At 38.4% G+C, this 18,137-nt stretch overlaps 1 protein-coding gene and 1 long non-coding RNA gene across 17 annotated transcripts; both read right to left on the bottom strand.

The window, feature by feature from the left end:
- Positions 1-2: 2 nt before the first annotated feature.
- On the bottom strand, positions 3-7,678 carry LOC6576030 (ATP-binding cassette sub-family C member 10). Of its 3 annotated transcripts, none has more exons than XM_044008579.1 (6): positions 6,486-7,678; positions 4,556-5,053; positions 2,548-4,485; positions 1,764-2,485; positions 602-1,571; positions 3-544 (listed from the first exon to the last, which is right to left on the bottom strand). In XM_044008579.1, the coding sequence occupies exons 2-6, from the start codon at positions 4,911-4,913 to the stop codon at positions 66-68; spliced, it is 4,467 nt and encodes a 1,488-aa protein (XP_043864514.1). In that variant the 5' UTR covers positions 4,914-5,053; positions 6,486-7,678; the 3' UTR covers positions 3-65. The 3 variants fall into 3 exon arrangements, with proteins under 3 accessions (XP_043864514.1, XP_015020423.2, XP_043864515.1); XM_015164937.3 differs by lacking the exon at positions 6,486-7,678 and adding an exon at positions 5,311-6,416 and having other exon boundaries at positions 4,556-5,252; XM_044008580.1 differs by lacking the exon at positions 6,486-7,678 and adding an exon at positions 5,311-6,416 and having other exon boundaries at positions 4,556-5,210.
- A 1,484-nt stretch (positions 7,679-9,162) lies between these two features.
- Positions 9,163-17,858, bottom strand: LOC26527473. Of its 14 annotated transcripts, none has more exons than XR_006357082.1 (5): positions 16,557-17,813; positions 15,096-15,187; positions 12,949-15,008; positions 10,012-10,103; positions 9,163-9,920 (listed from the first exon to the last, which is right to left on the bottom strand). It is a non-coding gene; the product is annotated as an uncharacterized LOC26527473 (long non-coding RNA). The 14 variants fall into 14 exon arrangements; XR_006357083.1 differs by having other exon boundaries at positions 15,096-15,171; XR_006357088.1 differs by having other exon boundaries at positions 15,096-15,171; positions 17,513-17,813.
- Between the last annotated feature and the right edge of the window lie 279 nt (positions 17,859-18,137).

Raw genomic sequence — 18,137 nt, 5'->3', positions numbered from 1 at the left:
AATCAATATTAAAATTATTGTATTAAATACTATTTAAAAACAATAAATAAACATATCTCTTATAGTCAATCGATTTTAACAAAGTCCTGCAAACTAATGTCCTGCGCCAGCAGCATGCTGTGGAATAACGAACTGCGATTGGCCGCCAGTTCGTGCGGCTTGCCCTGCTCACAGATGCGCCCATCGTCCAGTACAAGGATGCGATCCATGGCCTGCAGGCCACGTAAACGATGCGCTATAAAGATCAGGGTACAGCTCTTGAACGCATTACGCAACGCCTGTTGCATGCACAAATCTGATTCGTCGTCCAGGGACGAGGTGCCCTCATCGATACACACGACCTTCGCATTCTTGAGCAACGCACGTGCCAGGCATAGCAGTTGGCGCTGTCCGGCGGATAGGTTATTGCCGCCACGATCGACATGGCCGTCGAGGCCACCCAGCTGTTGGACAAGCAGCGTGGCGGCTGCCGAGCTCTTGATGGCATGCCAAATCTCGGAGTCGTAATACCTGTGACTAGGATCCAGATTTTCGCGCACAGTGCCTGAAAAATAAAATATTTAGTCTTGATTTTGCCAGCTAGTTCATTTTAAAATCGTACCTTCAAAGAGGAAGGGTTCCTGTGTTATCACACCAATGCGTTCACGCAGCACGCTTAATGCCACAGTCTTCAGATTCATCTGATCCAGATAGATATCACCGTGGCTAAGCGGTGCAACACGCAACAATGCAGCCAGCACAGAGCTCTTGCCAGCTCCAGTGCGACCCACGATACCAATGCGTTCGAACGCCTCCGTTTTGAAACTAATATCCCGCAAAGCTGGCGACAGATGCTCTCTATAGCTGAGCTGTACATCCTGGAAGCTAAGCACACCCTGGGTGGGCCAGCCAAATGGCGGATCGGCATTGCCCTCGGCATTCTGTTCGGGTTCCAGTTGCAAATACTGATCCACGCGCTCCACGGCAACCAGCTCCTGTTCCGTTTCGGCAACGGCGTGCAACAGATCGCCCAGCTGTCCGGTTATGGACAAAGCATAGGAGATACACAGACCCACCAACCCAGGATTTATAGTATGCGAAGCCGTTATTGCCGCTATGAGACCAGCGCCGCCCACAAGCAGAGCGCCCAGCATTTGAAGACGCAAGGCCAGCCACTGTTGAGCAGCTGCTGACGACAATTGCGCCTTGGTGCTCTCCTCCAGCTTGCCTTGGAAATCGCGCTGAAAACGCGCACTGGCGCGCATGCTGCGTATTGTAGGTAGCCCCTGCAGCGTCTCCGTAAAGTGGGTATAGAGCGGGGACATGGCGTTACTGGACAGCCGTTTAATATCTCGAGAGGCATGGCGATAACGTCGCTGTAGATTCAAATAGATCGGGACCATAGGTACTACAACCAATACCAGCCACGGCATGGCATAAAGGCTGACGCACAAGGCGCCCACCAAACCCGCCAGCTGGGCTAGCAGTATGTTCAGGATAAAGGGCAGCGAATCATCCACCGTATTGATGTCCGAGGAGAAGCGATTGAGTATGCGGCCCACAGAGGTGATATCAAAGAAATTGAACTTGGCCTGCAAGCAAGTGAATTATAATGAGTGTATGTATAGAAAAACATTCAAGAATGTTCTAATCGAGATCGCTTGAATAGGAGATAACCTACGCTTCGAGCGGAATTATTTGTTGAATAACTTGTTATAACACGATCTCAGTCTAAGAGATTGAAGGCCAACCAAAAAACCTTTCAAATCAGATATAATACTCACAAACATGACGCGCTTCAAAAGCTGTTCGTGTATATAGATGGCCGCTTTGATGCCAGCATAGGCAAAGAGAAAAGCTCGCGCTAGGGTGACCAGCGAATTGGTGACGGCAATCGCAGTGAATATGCCCAAATAGAAACCAGTTGTGTGCGCAGCAGCGCTGTCATTGCCAGATGCGCCGGGTCTTATCAGTTGATGTTGCAGCGTCGTATCGTTCGTATGGCCATCTAGTGTCGTCTCGGTGACCCAGTGCGCCAACCAGGCATCGCTCAGGTTGCGTGTCAGCTGCATGAGCAGCACAAACAGTAGCACAGTCAACGCCAGTGGAGCGGACACGGCTTTCCAATAGCAGGAGAACACATTGCCCGATAAATGTCCGTATTCACGTGATTCCTCCAGTAATAGGCTGTCCACACTACGTTTATCCTCCTCTGCTGTCACATTGGCCAGCGCCATGGAAGAGCGACGCAGCAATTTGTTGGCCTCCTCGTCCTCTTCCTCTTCATCTTCCTCCTCGCTCAGATCAATGCTCTCCGTCATATAGACACTGGGTCGCAATTGTCCATCCTCAACATGAAGTATCTGATTGGCATGGAAGAACAGTTGCGTGCTCCGCGTCACTACAATGCGCGTCTTCTGCTTCAGCAGACCCAACAGACAGTGACGTATTATGTGCTTGGCCACGTGAGCATCCAAGGAGGAGAGAACGTCGTCCAACAGATAAACTGAACGAATACGAAAGGAAACTCATAGATTTTTATGAATCACAATAGCAATGAAAACTTACTCTTCTTATCCTGGTACACAGCTCTGGCCAAGGCAACTCGTGCCCTCTGGCCGCCTGACAACGTCCGTCCATTCTCCCCCACACCTATCAGATCACCGCCCAGCGTCCGTATGTCCTCATTTAAGGCACAAGCGTGCAGCACCGTCTTGTACCACTGCTCATCGAAATTGCTGCCCCAGACGATGTTGTCGCGTATGGTGGCACGTTGCAACCACGGTGATTGGGGCACATAGCCAAAGCCGTTGCTTAAATCCTGGATGCACACTTCGCCATTGACGCACTGCAGTTCGGCAATGATGGCAGTGAGTAGGCTGCTCTTACCTCCGCCCACTGGGCCCTCAATACAGATTAGTTGACCCGCTTTGACGTCCAAATTGATGTCACTGAGTCGAAACTGGGAAATGGCTGTCTCGCTGTCCGTCTCACTGTTCTCTGCATCATGCACAAAATGGGCGCCTTTAAGTTTCAGCACACTGGGCGAGGTGTCTCCAATTGCAGTGGTACGCATTATAGGATTATAATAACTGGAATAATCCAAATTGGGCACATCCATCAGCTGTTGAACGCGTCGAAGGGATACCCATGCCTCGATCAGTCCATTAAGCACCCAGGGAAAGGCGTTCAATGGCCCAATCAGCATATAGAGCAGAGCAACACTTGTGTACGTCGTCGACGCAATCAGTGGGTTGCCGAGCAGCACAGAAACACCAAAGGTGAGCAGACACATCAGCACCGGTGTAGTTGCCCAGAAGTAAACGCACATTGCATCTAAATATTTGCGCTTGGACAAAAATCGTAGTTCCTCGGTACGCAACGAACGGATTTTCGTAATAAATATTGGCTCCCAGGCATTGGTCTTGATTTGCTTGGCGCCTTGCATGGTCTCCGTAGTAGCTGACAGTCTTGCATCCTTGGCCGTCATTAGGCCTGTGGAATATATGCCAATGCGTTTGGCTAGCCACCGATTGATAGGTATAAGCAGAGCGGCAAAGATGACGCCAGCCAAGAAGGCAGCGCCTAGTTGTAGATAAAGCAGATAGAGAGTGGTGAAAAGCTTGAACGGTATGCTCCAAAAGAAGTGGAAGCTAATGCAGGAGTTGACAATGCGATCGGCATCCGTGGACATCAAGTTCAACATATCTGGACGGGATTCCCGTACGCCCCTTGCCTCCAGCGCTTTGCGATAGATGCTATTGACCACGCCCACACGCATCTTCATGCTGACCATGGCCATGCGCCAATCAAAGTGACAGCCGCACAGCGCCGACAACAAAGTGCTCCCGAACAGGCCCAAGGCATAGTAATAGGCTTTCTGATCCGCCTCTGATCCATCCTGCCGCAACAGTCCGCCCAATAGCAACGGTCCGGCAAAGCTGGAGATATCCGCTACCAGACGCAACAATCCAATCAAATAGAACTCGAAACCGAAACACTTGTGCAGCGCACGAAAGACGCTTTGTGTTTGCGACAAGGCCAGATGCAGTCGTTCGCTGAGCCGTGTAATGTTGAGCGCATCGGGCAGATCGAACAAGTCCTCGATTCGACGCAGCTTACCGGCAACGCCCTTGCCTATGAGCGGCTGCACCCAGTGGAAAACGAAACGTGACAGCCAATTGGCCTCATCCTGGGCATGGCCGAGCAGCGCCTCATTCAACTCAAAATGGAAATAGGTATAGCGATTGGACAGCAACGCCTCTTGCTCGCGATCTCTACTGCCGGCAGGCGCGGCACAGTAAATGGCATTACCCTTCGGCACCAGAGTGGCGGCATAGCACAAATCGCACAGTAACGTGGCCAGACTCCATGGCCACCACTCGAAATGGCGGCTCGTGCGCAACCAAACACCATCGAGCACAACGACCGTCAGCCAAAAGACATTCATCAACAAAGGACCACGGTGACTCAGCTTACCATAGTGCCGAGCAGTCAGCAGGTAACCTAAAAGCAAAGTATCCATGAGTCGGTTTGAATTGACAATAATAGCAACATCTTTGTTGGGGGGACTCACCACAGTGAACTACCCACATGATGCACTCGGCGCCGACAACTAAGATATCGACGGCATACAAATCGACGCCTGCTCGATGGAATACGAATATCTTTGATACAGGTAATATGGCCAAAATAATACTGAACAATATACGCAATGTAAGCATTTGCATCTGAAGCCCATTGCGTATTATCTGCTGCGTATGGTTGCCAAAATTGTAGGCGGATATTGCTGCAAAAATGGTGTAAATAGGCAACTGCAGCAGTGTTTTCTGGAAGCAGGGCAACAGATCGTTCGTATCGTTGGCAAATGGCTTCAGACCCGTTGGGCAGAAATGTGTCCAGTTCCATGCAAAATTCCAATCGGTTTCCGACATCGTATTTACTTAATTAACGTGCTCAAACAATGGCGTTTACGAAATTTGATCTTATTTTCACACAGCTTAGTGTGTTAGTCATCATTTGCGTTTGTCGCGCAGTCGAACAAAAAGAAACGCGCGCCGCACGGGTCTAGCGCCTAGCAGAGATAAATGCTTTTGTGAAAAACCGTTTATTGACCAGATTGCGCATTAGTGCTTAGCTGTCGCCGCTCTTGTTTATAACTAAAAAACAGCTGGCGCGGCGAAAAAATTCTATTGCCAGCTGCAACGTCCACTCGTGAATGTCAGTATCCGCTAAAGGCGACATAAAGATATCGATGTGTCTGTGTACTATCGCTATCGAATGTGTGAATATGATATGAGTACACATATTGATTTATGTTCTTTAACTCACCTTTGAATAATTCTAACGATTCGTAGTTTTCACTGAATGGTTCTGTTTCTAGAAGCCTGTTTTAAAGCAAGAAACCTTTTCTTTAAACTAATATACTTTTCCTGTACTCTTGTGAATTCTAATCCAATATTATAATATTTTCTTCTAAAATATACCCCATTTTTCTCCCTCTTTATACAATTTAAGCAATAGGATGAACTATCAACGTTTACTAAATTTTGCCACAATTGATTTTTGGACCTTTCATCGGCACATTCAGTCGGCAGCTTTTCATTCTGATCATTTCCAATCATCTGTTTGTCTTCCTCTTTTTCGTCCCCTTCCTCATCCTGATCATTTTCATCACTGTCTACTAAATAAATTATATCACTAAAGTCCGAAGTAACACAAGAAAAGTTTGGTTTGTCCATATGTAAGGTTGGGACTGCATTGTTTCTTAATTTTCGTTTACCAATATATTTCTGCTCGAAATGCCTGTTACATATTCTAGCCGTTTTCATATCAAAATTTTTAGGTACATCGAATGTTTTAATCCACTTATCCAAAAGATATCTTTTTGATGCAAATGTAAAAAGTTTAATCGTATTATTTTCGGAACTATTCGCATAGCTCGCCTGACAATTTTCTATTATACATTTGTAGAATGTATTTGGAGCATATTTTTTTCGTCTTCTATTTTTCACACCAGCCCCTGATTTTCTTACTACACTTTTTTCAGTCATAGTTCTAATAAACATAAAACTATTTCAAAATTTGTCATTTTTTACAACACTTGAAGATCACATAATAAATCTTTTTGCGAGGTCTTGTGTCAACTAAAGTGACATATGCGCTTCCTATTACTTTGAATTGGTTTCTCAGTTGTATGATTTGATGACATCTAACTAATGCGTCTTTTAAAAAGGGTCCACTTGATCTGCGTATGTAATATAAATGTATATTTATTTTGCAGACTATTCGTTAATGCTAAGCTGTCGCCGTTCTTGCTAACTAATAAGAAACATCTGGCGCGGCGAATAAATAACCAGACTAAAGAACCAGGTGCAACGTTCACATGTGAATGTCACCACTGTAAGCGCCCTGAAGATATCGATATTTTTGTGCACAATCGCTCTCGATATTACTACATTACATTTGAATGTGTGTATGATTAAGACGTGTAAATTTTAACTCACCTTTAAATTGTTTTAACGATTCCTAGTTTTCAATGCATAGATATGTCTCTAGTCGCCTGCTTTAAAGCAAGAAACTTTTCTTTTAAGCTAATATACTTTTCCTGTACTCTTGTGAGTTCTATTCCGATATTATAATATTTTCTTCTATAATATACCTCATTTTCCTCTCTATTTATACAATTTAAGCAATAGGATGAACTATCAATGTCTACTAAATCCTCCCACAATTGATGTTTTGTCTTGTTTTTAAAGCTCAAAAAATTCTCTACAGATTCTTCATCGTCATATTGATTCTGAATATTTTTAATCTGCAGTTGCTCTTTCACTTCCTCTTGCTTTTCTTCCTGTTTATGTTCATCTTCGACCGTTTCTCCTAAATAAGTCGTATCGCTAAAGTCAACAGTCTCACAGGATAAGTTTGGATCGTTCCAATGTAAGGGTGGGACTTCATTAGCTCTTAAGTTACGTTCAAAGTCAACAATCTCACAGGATAAGTTTGGATTGTTCCAATGTAAGGGTGGGACTTCATTAGCTCTTAAGTTACGTTTAAAGTCAACAATCTCACAGGATAAGTTTGGATTGCTCAAATGTAAGGTCGGAACTGCATTAGCTCTTAGGTTGCGTTTACCAATATATTCCTGTTCGAAATGCCTGCTACATATTTTGGCCCTTTTAAAGTTAAGATTATTCGGTAAATTGCATCTTTTGATCCACTTGATCAAATGAGAAGTTTTTGATGGAAACGCAAATAAATGAACCCGATTATTGTCGGCGCATTTCCTATAGCTCGCACCACATGTTTCTATTATACATTTCGCGCCATTTCCTTGTTTATATTTACAATTTATATTTTTTTGACCAACAGCTGTTTTTTTTATAGCTCTCTTTTCAGCCATAGTTCCGAGCAAGCCCTTTTCAAATCTTGTCACTATTCGCAACAGAAGAAACGCTCAAGATTACACTAAAAATTGCTAAGATGGAAGGGCTATTGTAAACTAAAGTGACAGTATACGTATGTGCGCTTTCAATTTCTTCGGATTTGTTTCTAACTTGTGGGAATTTACATTTAACTAATACGTCTTATAAAAAGGGTTTTTTCTATATGCTTATTCAATCTATATTTGTATGCACATATGTATATTTATGGTCCAGATTGCCCGTTATTGTTTAGCTATCACCGTTCTCCTTTATTACTAAAAAACAAAAAAAAAAAAAACAGCTGGCGCGGCGAATAAAAAACTAAAGACTAAAAAACCAGCTGCGACGTTCACTTGTGAATGACAGACACCACTTTAAGCGTCATGAAGCCATCGATATTTGTATGCACTATCGCTATCGATATTAATATTTTACATTTGGATGTGTGTATGAATTGTACGTGTAAATTTTAACTCACCTTTAAATTATTTTAACGATTCCTAGTTTTCAATGCATAGATATGTCTCTAGTCGCCTGCTTTAAAGCAAGAAACTTTTCTTTTAAGCTAATATACTTTTCCTGTACTCTTGTGAGTTCTATTCCGATATTATAATATTTTCTTCTATAATATACCTCATTTTCCTCTCTATTTATACAATTTAAGCAATAGGATGAACTATCAATATCTACTAAATCTTGCCACAATTGATGTTTTGTCTTATTTTTAAAGCTCAAAAAATTATCTAAAGATTCTTCATCGTCATATTGATTCTGAATATTTTTAATCTGCAGTGGCTCTTTCACTTCCTCTTGCTTTTCTTCCTGTTTATGTTCATCTTCGACCGTTTCTCCTAAATAAGTCGTATCGCTAAAGTCAACAGTCTCACAGGATAAGTTTGGATCGTTCCAATGTAAGGGTGGGACTTCATTAGCTCTTAAGTTACGTTTAAAGTCAACAATCTCACAGGATAAGTTTCGATTGTTCAAATGTAAGGTTGGAACTGCATTAGCTCTTAAGTTACGTTTACCAATACATTCCTGTTCGAAATGCCTGCTACATATTTTGGCCCTTTTAAAGTCACGATTATTCGGCAAATGGCATATTTTAATCCACTTGTTTAAATGAGAAGCTTTTGAGGGAAAGCTAAATAGTTTAATCGGATTATTTTCAGTACTTTTCCTATAGCTAGCATCACAATTTTCTATTATACATTTCTCACTACCTCTTCGTGAATCCTTTTTACCTTTATTCTTCAGTCCAATACCAGCCATAGTTAAAAAAAATATATAAATCCTATTCAAATTTCGTCGCTTTTTGCAACAGTAAAATCACTTAAATATCACCCGATAAACCGCTCAGTTGCGTGGTTGACCGTCAACTTAAGTGACATAGACGCTTCTTAATACTTTGAATTAGTTTCTCACTTGTATGACTTTATGACATATAACTGATGAGTCTTCAAAAACGGGTCCATTTGATCTGCGTATGCAAAATATATGTATATTTATTGTCCGGATCGTCCGTGTTTAGATGTCGCCGCTATACTTTATAACTAAGAAACAGCTGACACGGCGAATACAACAGCTACAACAGCTGTGACGTTCATTCGATTTTCGATTAATCGATATTTTTCGTGCGTCCACATATACACACATTTAAAATTAAAATTAATGGTAACTTGTTTACTTTATATACTTTATATGATCTGCAACGCCTTCTTCTGCCTGCTACTTACATTTTTTAAAATATTTAACAAAATAACTGAAATAAATACAATTCATATATAATCAAATTCTTAATTAGGAACTCGAAATTACATAGAATAAAAATTTCATGTTTTCTTTTTATCTTTTGTTGCTAAGATGTTTTACATTTAAATTCAATGCTTATAAATTAATGAATAATTTTAATAATAATTGAAGTTCTTCTGTTGCTTATCAATGACTGAATAACTGAACAGGCTTCGCTATTTATAGAACAGCTCTACATAATGAAAGAACATTTTTTCAGTGACCACTACGCTAATCAAAGTTCGCGTCGAGGATAACGATCAGGATGATTTAAATCAAATTAAAAGAGGTGAAGAGGTGATAGCCAATTCGATGGGCTTTTTTCAATAAATTCGACCCTGATCCAACACTAATGATCGCCTATATTGTCTATAAATATAGAATATATGTAAATCTACCGCCATATTCCTCAAGCGGTGGCTCAATGAGAATATCATCAAATTTTGAAGATCTTTCAGATTCCTTCATGGGCGCCGATGCGGTGTCCTGGATGAGTTTATCCTTTCGCTTGATCAGCTCACTCGGCTTCGGATATGCTGGCAGTAACCATTGTGCGGAAGACTGAGTACCTTTCAGAAAGATTAAGGAATCTTTGTATATGATCTCTTTCTGTTTTTTCTTAGAGCACGAAGCGCCGCCGCAGGTGTTTTTCTCCTCATCCCTTTGACCAGAGGCATTGAGCTGCCGGCATAATTACTGCCACACAGCCCAGCAAGTTTTTCCAAGCTGAAAATTGTAAATAAATTTTATATATATAAAAAAAATAAAATAAAATAAATCATCCGAAATTCGAGACTGCAAATTTACTACAACTCACCGTTTCGGCCAGCAGAAGTCCAGCATTTGCGTTTGTTGTGCAGTTGAACAAGCCAAATGGAGGCCACAGATAGCACCTAGCAATGATAAATACTATTTTGGAAAACCATTTACTATCTAGTTATCTGTTGCTTTTCTTGTTCGTAGCTAACAACTAATACAAATCCTCGACGTTCACTGATGATTGAAAGTTTGCTCTTTCGGCTACAAAGAGTTTATAGATGTTTGCGTGTACTATTGCTATCCATAATACTTTACATTTGGATGCATGTACATATATATGAATGGGACGTGAGCATTGGTATGTACTTAACTTAGTTAAGAATTGTTTAAACAATTCGCAGTTTTAAACGAAATTTCTCCGTCTCTAGAGGCCTTATTTAAAGAAAGAAACTTTTCTTTTAAGCTAATATACTTTTCCTGTACTCTTGTGAGTTCTATTCCGATACTATAAAATTTTCTTCTATAATATACCTCATTTTCCTCTCTATTTATACAATTTAAGCAATAGGATGAACTATCAATGTCTACTAAATCCTCCCACAATTGATGTTTTGTCTTGTTTTTAAAGCTCAAAAAATTCTCTACAGATTCTTCATCGTCATATTGATTCTGAATATTTTTAATCTGCAGTTGCTCTTTCACTTCCTCTTGCTTTTCTTCCTGTTTATGTTCATCCTCGACCGTTTCTCCTAAATAAGTCGTATCGCTAAAGTCAACAGTCTCACAGGATAAGCTTGGATCGTTCCAATGTAAGGGTGGGACTTCATTAGCTCTTAAGTTACGTTTAAAATCAACAATCTCACAGGATAAGTTTGGATTGTTCAAATGTAAGGTTGGGACTGCATTATCTCTTAAGTAACGTTTACCGATACACGCCGGCTCGAAATGTTTACTACATATTTTAGCCCTTTTAAAGTTAAGATTATTCGGTAAATTGCATCTTTTGATCCACTTGTTTAGATGAGAAGTTTTAGAGGGAAACGCAAATAAATGAAAATGATTATTGTCGGCGCATTTCCTATAGCTCGCACCACATGTTTCTATTATACATTTCCCGCCATTTCTTTGACATTTTTTACTTTTATTTTTGGTACCTATATCTGTGTTTTTTATAACACTCTTTTCAGCCATAGTTCCGAGCAAAACCTTTTCAAATCTTGTCACTATTGGCAACAGAAGAAACGCTCAAGACTACACTAAAAATTGCTAAGATGGAATGGCTATTGTAAACTAAAGTGACAGTATACGTATGTGCGCTTCCAATTTGTTCGGATTTGTTTCTAACTTGTGGGAATTTACATTTAACTAATACGTCTTATAAAAAGGGTTTTTTCTATATGCTTATTCAATCTATATTTGTATGCACATATGTATATTTATTGTCCAGATTGTGCGTTATTGCTTAGCTATCGCCGTTCTCGTTTATTACAAAAATAAACAGCTGGCGCGGCGAATAAAAAACTAAAGACTAAAAAACCAGCTGCTACGTTCACTTGTGAATGACAGACACCACTTTAAGCGTCATGAAGCTATCGATATTTTTGTGCACTATCGCTATCGATATTAATATTTTACATTTGAATGTGTATATAAATGGGACGTCCACATTTTAACTCACCTTTAAATTAATTGAACGATTCCTAGTTTTCAATGAATAGATATGTCTCTAGTCGACTGCTTTAAAGCAAGAAACTTTTCTTTTAAGCTAATATACTTTTCCTGTACTCTTGTGAGCTCTATTCCGATATTATAATATTTTCTTCTGTAATATACCTCATTTTCCTCTCTCTTTATACAATTTAAGCAATAGGATGAACTATCAATGTCTACTAAATCCTGCCACAATTGATGTTTTGTCTTGTTTTTAAAGCTCAAAAAATTCTCAACAGATTCTTCATCGTCATATTGATTCTGAATATTTTTAATCTGCAGTGGCTCTTTCACTTCCTCTTGCTTTTCTTCCTGTTTATGTTCATCCTCGACCGTTTCTCGTAAATAAGTCGTATCGCTAAAGTCAACAGTCTCACAAGATAAGTTTGGATCGTTCCAATGTAAGGGTGGGACTTCATTAGCTCTTAAGTTACGTTCAAAGTCAACAATCTCACAGGATAAGTTTGGATTGCTCAAATGTAAGGTCGGAACTGCATTAGCTCTTAGGTTGCGTTTACCAATATATTCCTGTTCGAAATGCCTGCTACATATTTTGGCCCTTTTAAAGTTAAGATTATTCGGTAAATTGCATCTTTTGATCCACTTGATCAAATGAGAAGTTTTTGATGGAAACGCAAATAAATGAACCCGATTATTGTCGGCGCATTTCCTATAGCTCGCACCACATGTTTCTATTATACATTTCGCGCCATTTCCTTGTTTATATTTACAATTTATATTTTTTTGACCAACAGCTGTTTTTTTTATAGCTCTCTTTTCAGCCATAGTTCCGAGCAAGCCCTTTTCAAATCTTGTCACTATTCGCAACAGAAGAAACGCTCAAGATTACACTAAAAATTGCTAAGATGGAAGGGCTATTGTAAACTAAAGTGACAGTATACGTATGTGCGCTTTCAATTTCTTCGGATTTGTTTCTAACTTGTGGGAATTTACATTTAACTAATACGTCTTATAAAAAGGGTTTTTTCTATATGCTTATTCAATCTATATTTGTATGCACATATGTATATTTATGGTCCAGATTGCCCGTTATTGTTTAGCTATCACCGTTCTCGTTTATTACTAAAAAACAAAAAAAAAAAAACAGCTGGCGCGGGGAATAAAAAACTAAAGACTAAAAAACCAGCTGCGACGTTCACTTGTGAATGACAGACACCACTTTAAGCGTCATGAAGCTATCGATATTTGTATGCACTATCGCTATCGATATTAATATTTTACATTTGGATGTGTGTATGAATTGTACGTGTAAATTTTAACTCACCTTTAAATTATTTTAACGATTCCTAGTTTTCAATGCATAGATATGTCTCTAGTCGCCTGCTTTAAAGCAAGAAACTTTTCTTTTAAGCTAATATACTTTTCCTGTACTCTTGTGAGTTCTATTCCGATATTATAATATTTTCTTCTATAATATACCTCATTTTCCTCTCTATTTATACAATTTAAGCAATAGGATGAACTATCAATATCTACTAAATCTTGCCACAATTGATGTTTTGTCTTATTTTTAAAGCTCAAAAAATTATCTAAAGATTCTTCATCGTCATATTGATTCTGAATATTTTTAATCTGCAGTGGCTCTTTCACTTCCTCTTGCTTTTCTTCCTGTTTATGTTCATCTTCGACCGTTTCTCCTAAATAAGTCGTATCGCTAAAGTCAACAGTCTCACAGGATAAGTTTGGATCGTTCCAATGTAAGGGTGGGACTTCATTAGCTCTTAAGTTACGTTTAAAGTCAACAATCTCACAGGATAAGTTTGGATTGTTCAAATGTAAGGTTGGAACTGCATTAGCTCTTAAGTTACGTTTACCAATACATTCCTGTTCGAAATGCCTGCTACATATTTTGGCCCTTTTAAAGTCACGATTATTCGGCAAATGGCATATTTTAATCCACTTGTTTAAATGAGAAGCTTTTGAGGGAAAGCTAAATAGTTTAATCGGATTATTTTCAGTACTTTTCCTATAGCTAGCATCACAATTTTCTATTATACATTTCTCACTACCTCTTCGTGAATCCTTTTTACCTTTATTCTTCAGTCCAATACCAGCCATAGTTAAAAAAATATATAAATCCTATTCAAATTTCGTCGCTTTTTGCAACAGTAAAATCACTTAAATATCACCCGATAAACCGCTCAGTTGCGTGGTTGACCGTCAACTTAAGTGACATAGACGCTTCTTAATACTTTGAATTGGTTTCTCACTTGTATGACTTTATGACATATAACTGATGAGTCTTCAAAAACGGGTCCATTTGATCTGCGTATGCAAAATATATGTATATTTATTGTCCGGATCGTCCGTGTTTAGATGTCGCCGCTATACTTTATAACTAAGAAACAGCTGACACGGCGAATACAACAGCTGTGACGTTCATTCGATTTTCGATTAATCGATATTTTTCGTGCGTCCACATATACACACATTTAAAATTAAAATTAATGGTAACTTGTTTACTTTATATACTTTATATGATCTGCAACGCCTTCTTCTGCTTGCTACTTACATTTTTAGGGAACTATATCTTTATTTTCAATATATAAAAAAATATTTAACAAAATAACTGAAATAAATACAATTCATATATAATCAAATTCTTAATTAGGAACTCGAAATTACATAGAATAAAAATTTCATGTTTTCTTTTTATCTTTTGTTGCTAAGATGTTTTACATTTAAATTCAATGCTTATAAATTAATGAATAATTTTAATAATCATTGAAGTTCTTCTGTTGCTTATCAATGACTGAATAACTGAACAGGCTTCGCTATTTATAGAACAGCTCTACATAATGAAAGAACATTTTTGCAGTGACCACTACGCTAATCAAAGTTCGCGTCGAGGATAGCGATCAGGATGATTTAAATCAAATTAAAAGAGGTGAAGAGGTGATAGCCAATTCGATGGGCTTTTTTCAATAAATTCGACCCTGATCCAACGCTAATGATCGCCTATATTGTCTATAAATATAGAATATATGTAAATCTACCGCCATATTCCTCAAGCGGTGGCTCAATGAGAATATCATCAAATTTTGAAGATCTTTCAGATTCCTTCATGGGCGCCGATGCGGTGTCCTGGATGAGTTTATCCTTTCGCTTGATCAGCTCACTCGGCTTCGGATATGCTGGCAGTAACCATTGTGCGGAAGACTGAGTACCTTTCAGAAAGATTAAGGAATCTTTGTATATGATCTCTTTCTGTTTTTTCTTAGAGCACGAAGCGCCGCCGCAGGTGTTTTTCTCCTCATCCCTTTGACAAGAGGCATTGAGCTGCCGGCATAATTACTGCCACACAGCCCAGCAAGTTTTTCCAAGCTGAAAATTGTAAATAAATTATATATATATAAAAAAAAATAAAATTAATCATCCGAAATTCGACACTGCTAATTTACTACAAATCACCGTTTCGGCCAGCAGAAGTCCAGCATTTGCGTTTGTTGTGCAGTTGAACAAGCCAAATGGAGGCCACAGATAGCACCTAGCAATGATAAATACTATTTTGGAAAACCATTTACTGTCTAGTTAGCTGTTGCTTTATTTTAATACAAATCCTCGACGTTCACTGATGATTGAAAGTTTGCTCTTTCGGCTACAAAGAGCTTATAGATGTTTGCGTGTACTATTGCTATCCATAATACTTTACATTTGGATGCAGGTACATATATATGAATGGGTGGGTGTGTACTTATTTAAAGAACCCTTTTTTTTAACTAATATACTTTTCCTGTACTCTTGTAAGTTCTATTCCGATATAATGATATTTCCTTCCATAATTTACCTGATTTTCCTCTCTCTTTATACAATTTAAGCAATAGGATGAACTATCAATCTCTACTAAATCTTGCCACAATTGATTTTTCGATTTTTTTTCGAAATGCCTGCTTCCTATTTTAGCCCTTTTAAAGTTGAGATTATTTGGTAAATTGCATTCCTTAATCCATTTGTTTAAATGCAAACTATTTGATGGGAATGAAAGTAATATAATCCGATTATTTTTCCGTCCTCGGTATGAGCAAACCGATCTCAGAAGATATAAGAGCTAGTGTGCTGAAATTTGGAATGCATACCCGTGTATAGCATTGGCAGTACAAGCTTATATTATTTTTTCCATGACTTATCCGATAACTTTTTTATCGAGAATAATCGATAAATCCACTTTGTTTTTTCAGCCTTATTTTTTTTCAGCCTAATTAGACCTGGAGACTTCAAATTCAAAAAATTGCGTTGTGTATAAAGTTAATGAATACAAAGATTTTGTAATTTTTTGATTTTAGATACCAAGTTCCTTCGCCCCCAATTTATAAAAAACGCATTTCAAGTACTAGAGACTTTTGCTTTGGAATGTACATACATACATTTTAACCAGCGTGATCATATACGCTCTGAAATTTTCAAAAAGATAGTCTTACTACAAGAGAAATTATTCAACAAATAAATTCTCATAATATTGCCCACACTGCAGCGCAGCCCAAGCGCAATCGCTGCGCGTGATATACATACGTGCGTGCGGATGCGTGTTTATGCTTGTGAGCACAAAAGAAGTGCAAAATGAGTAAAATATCAGCTTGGAGGGTTCAGAGTATCTCCCAGTCGAGCAGTCTCTTCTTACTTGTTTTATTATACATTTTCCGCCATTTCCTTGTTTATATTTACAATTTATATTTTTTATTACTTTTCGCATCAGATGAAACACCCAAGATCACAATGTAAATCGCTAAATTGGGAGGGATAGTGTCAACTAAAGTGACAGCATACATATATGCGCTATGTAGGAATTCACGTCTAAGTAAAGCGTCTTTTAAAAAGGGTCTTCTATGTTAAATGCCATGTAACATTTATATTTAGATGCAAATTTTAACTCACCTTTGAATTATTTTATCGATTCCTAGTTTTCAGTGATTGGATATGTCTCTAGACGCCTGCTTTAAAGCAAGAAACTTTTCTTTTAAGCTAATATACTTTTCCTGTACTCTTGTGAGTTCTATTCCGATATTATAATATTTTCTTCTATAATATACCTCATTTTCCTCTCTATTTATACAATTTAAACAATAGGTTGAACTATCAATATCTACTAAATCCTGCCACAATTGATGTTTTGTCTTATTTTTAAAGCTCAAAAAATTATCTAAAGATTCTTCATCGTCATATTGATTCTGAATATTTTTAATCTGCAGTGGCTCTTTCACTTCCTCTTGCTTTTCTTCCTGTTTATGTTCATCTTCGACCGTTTCTCCTAAATAAGTCGTATCGCTAAAGTCAACAGTCTCACAGGATAAGTTTGGATTGTTCCAATGTAAGGGCGGGACTTCATTAGCTCTTATGTTACCTTTAAAGTCAACAATCTCACAGGATAAGTTTGAATTGCTCAAATGTAAGGTCGGAACTGCATTAGCTCTTAGGTTGCGTTTACCAATATATTCCTGTTCGAAATGCCTGCTACATATTTTGGCCCTTTTAAAGTTAAGATTATTCGGTAAATTGCATCTTTTGATCCACTTGTTTAGATGAGAAGTTTTTGAGGGAAACGAAAATAAATGAACCCGATTATTGTCGGCGCATTTCCTATAGCTCGCACCACATGTTTCTATTATACATTTCGCGCCATTTCCTCGCTTTTGTGTTAAACTTTTATTTATTACACCAACATTTGATTTTTGTATAACATTATTTTCAGCCATAGTTCTGAGCAAAACCTTTTCAAACCTTGTCACTCTTCGCAACAGAAGAAACACCCAAGATTACACTGTAAATCACTAAGTTGGGTCACTAAAGCGACATATGTATGCCTGCGCTTCCACTTTGGATTGGTTACTAACTTGTAGGAAATTACATCTACGTCTTTTAAAGGTTTTTTTTTTTAATTCCTATGTGATATATATTTATATGTACATATGTATATTTATTTTCCAGATTGCGCGACAATGCTTAGCTGTCGTTCGTTCTTGTTTATTAATATGAAACAGCTGGCGCGGTGAATAAAGAACTAAAGGCTAAAGAACTAGATGCAACGTTCACATGTGAATGACAGACACCACTTTAAGCGTCATGAAGCTATCGATATTTTTGTGCACAATCGCTATCGATATTAATATTTTACATTTGAATGTGTATATAAATGGGACGTCCACATTTTAACTCACCTTTAAATTAATTGCACGATTCCTAGTTTTCAATGAATAGATATGTCTCTAGTCGCCTGCTTTAAAGCAAGAAACTTTTCTTTTAAGCTAATATACTTTTCCTGTACTCTTGTGAGCTCTATTCCGATATTATAATATTTTCTTCTATAATATACCTCATTTTCCTCTCTCTTTATACAATTTAAGCAATAGGATGAACTATCAATGTCTACTAAATCCTGCCACAATTGATGTTTTGTCTTGTTTTTAAAGCTCAAAAAATTCTCAACAGATTCTTCATAGTCATATTGATTCTGAATAT

This window comes from Drosophila mojavensis, unplaced genomic scaffold, assembly GCF_018153725.1.
Source record: "Drosophila mojavensis isolate 15081-1352.22 unplaced genomic scaffold, ASM1815372v1 contig_36, whole genome shotgun sequence".
In the NCBI taxonomy this organism is placed as follows: Eukaryota; Metazoa; Arthropoda; class Insecta; order Diptera; family Drosophilidae; genus Drosophila; species Drosophila mojavensis.
This window is presented reverse-complemented; position numbering and strand designations above follow the sequence as displayed.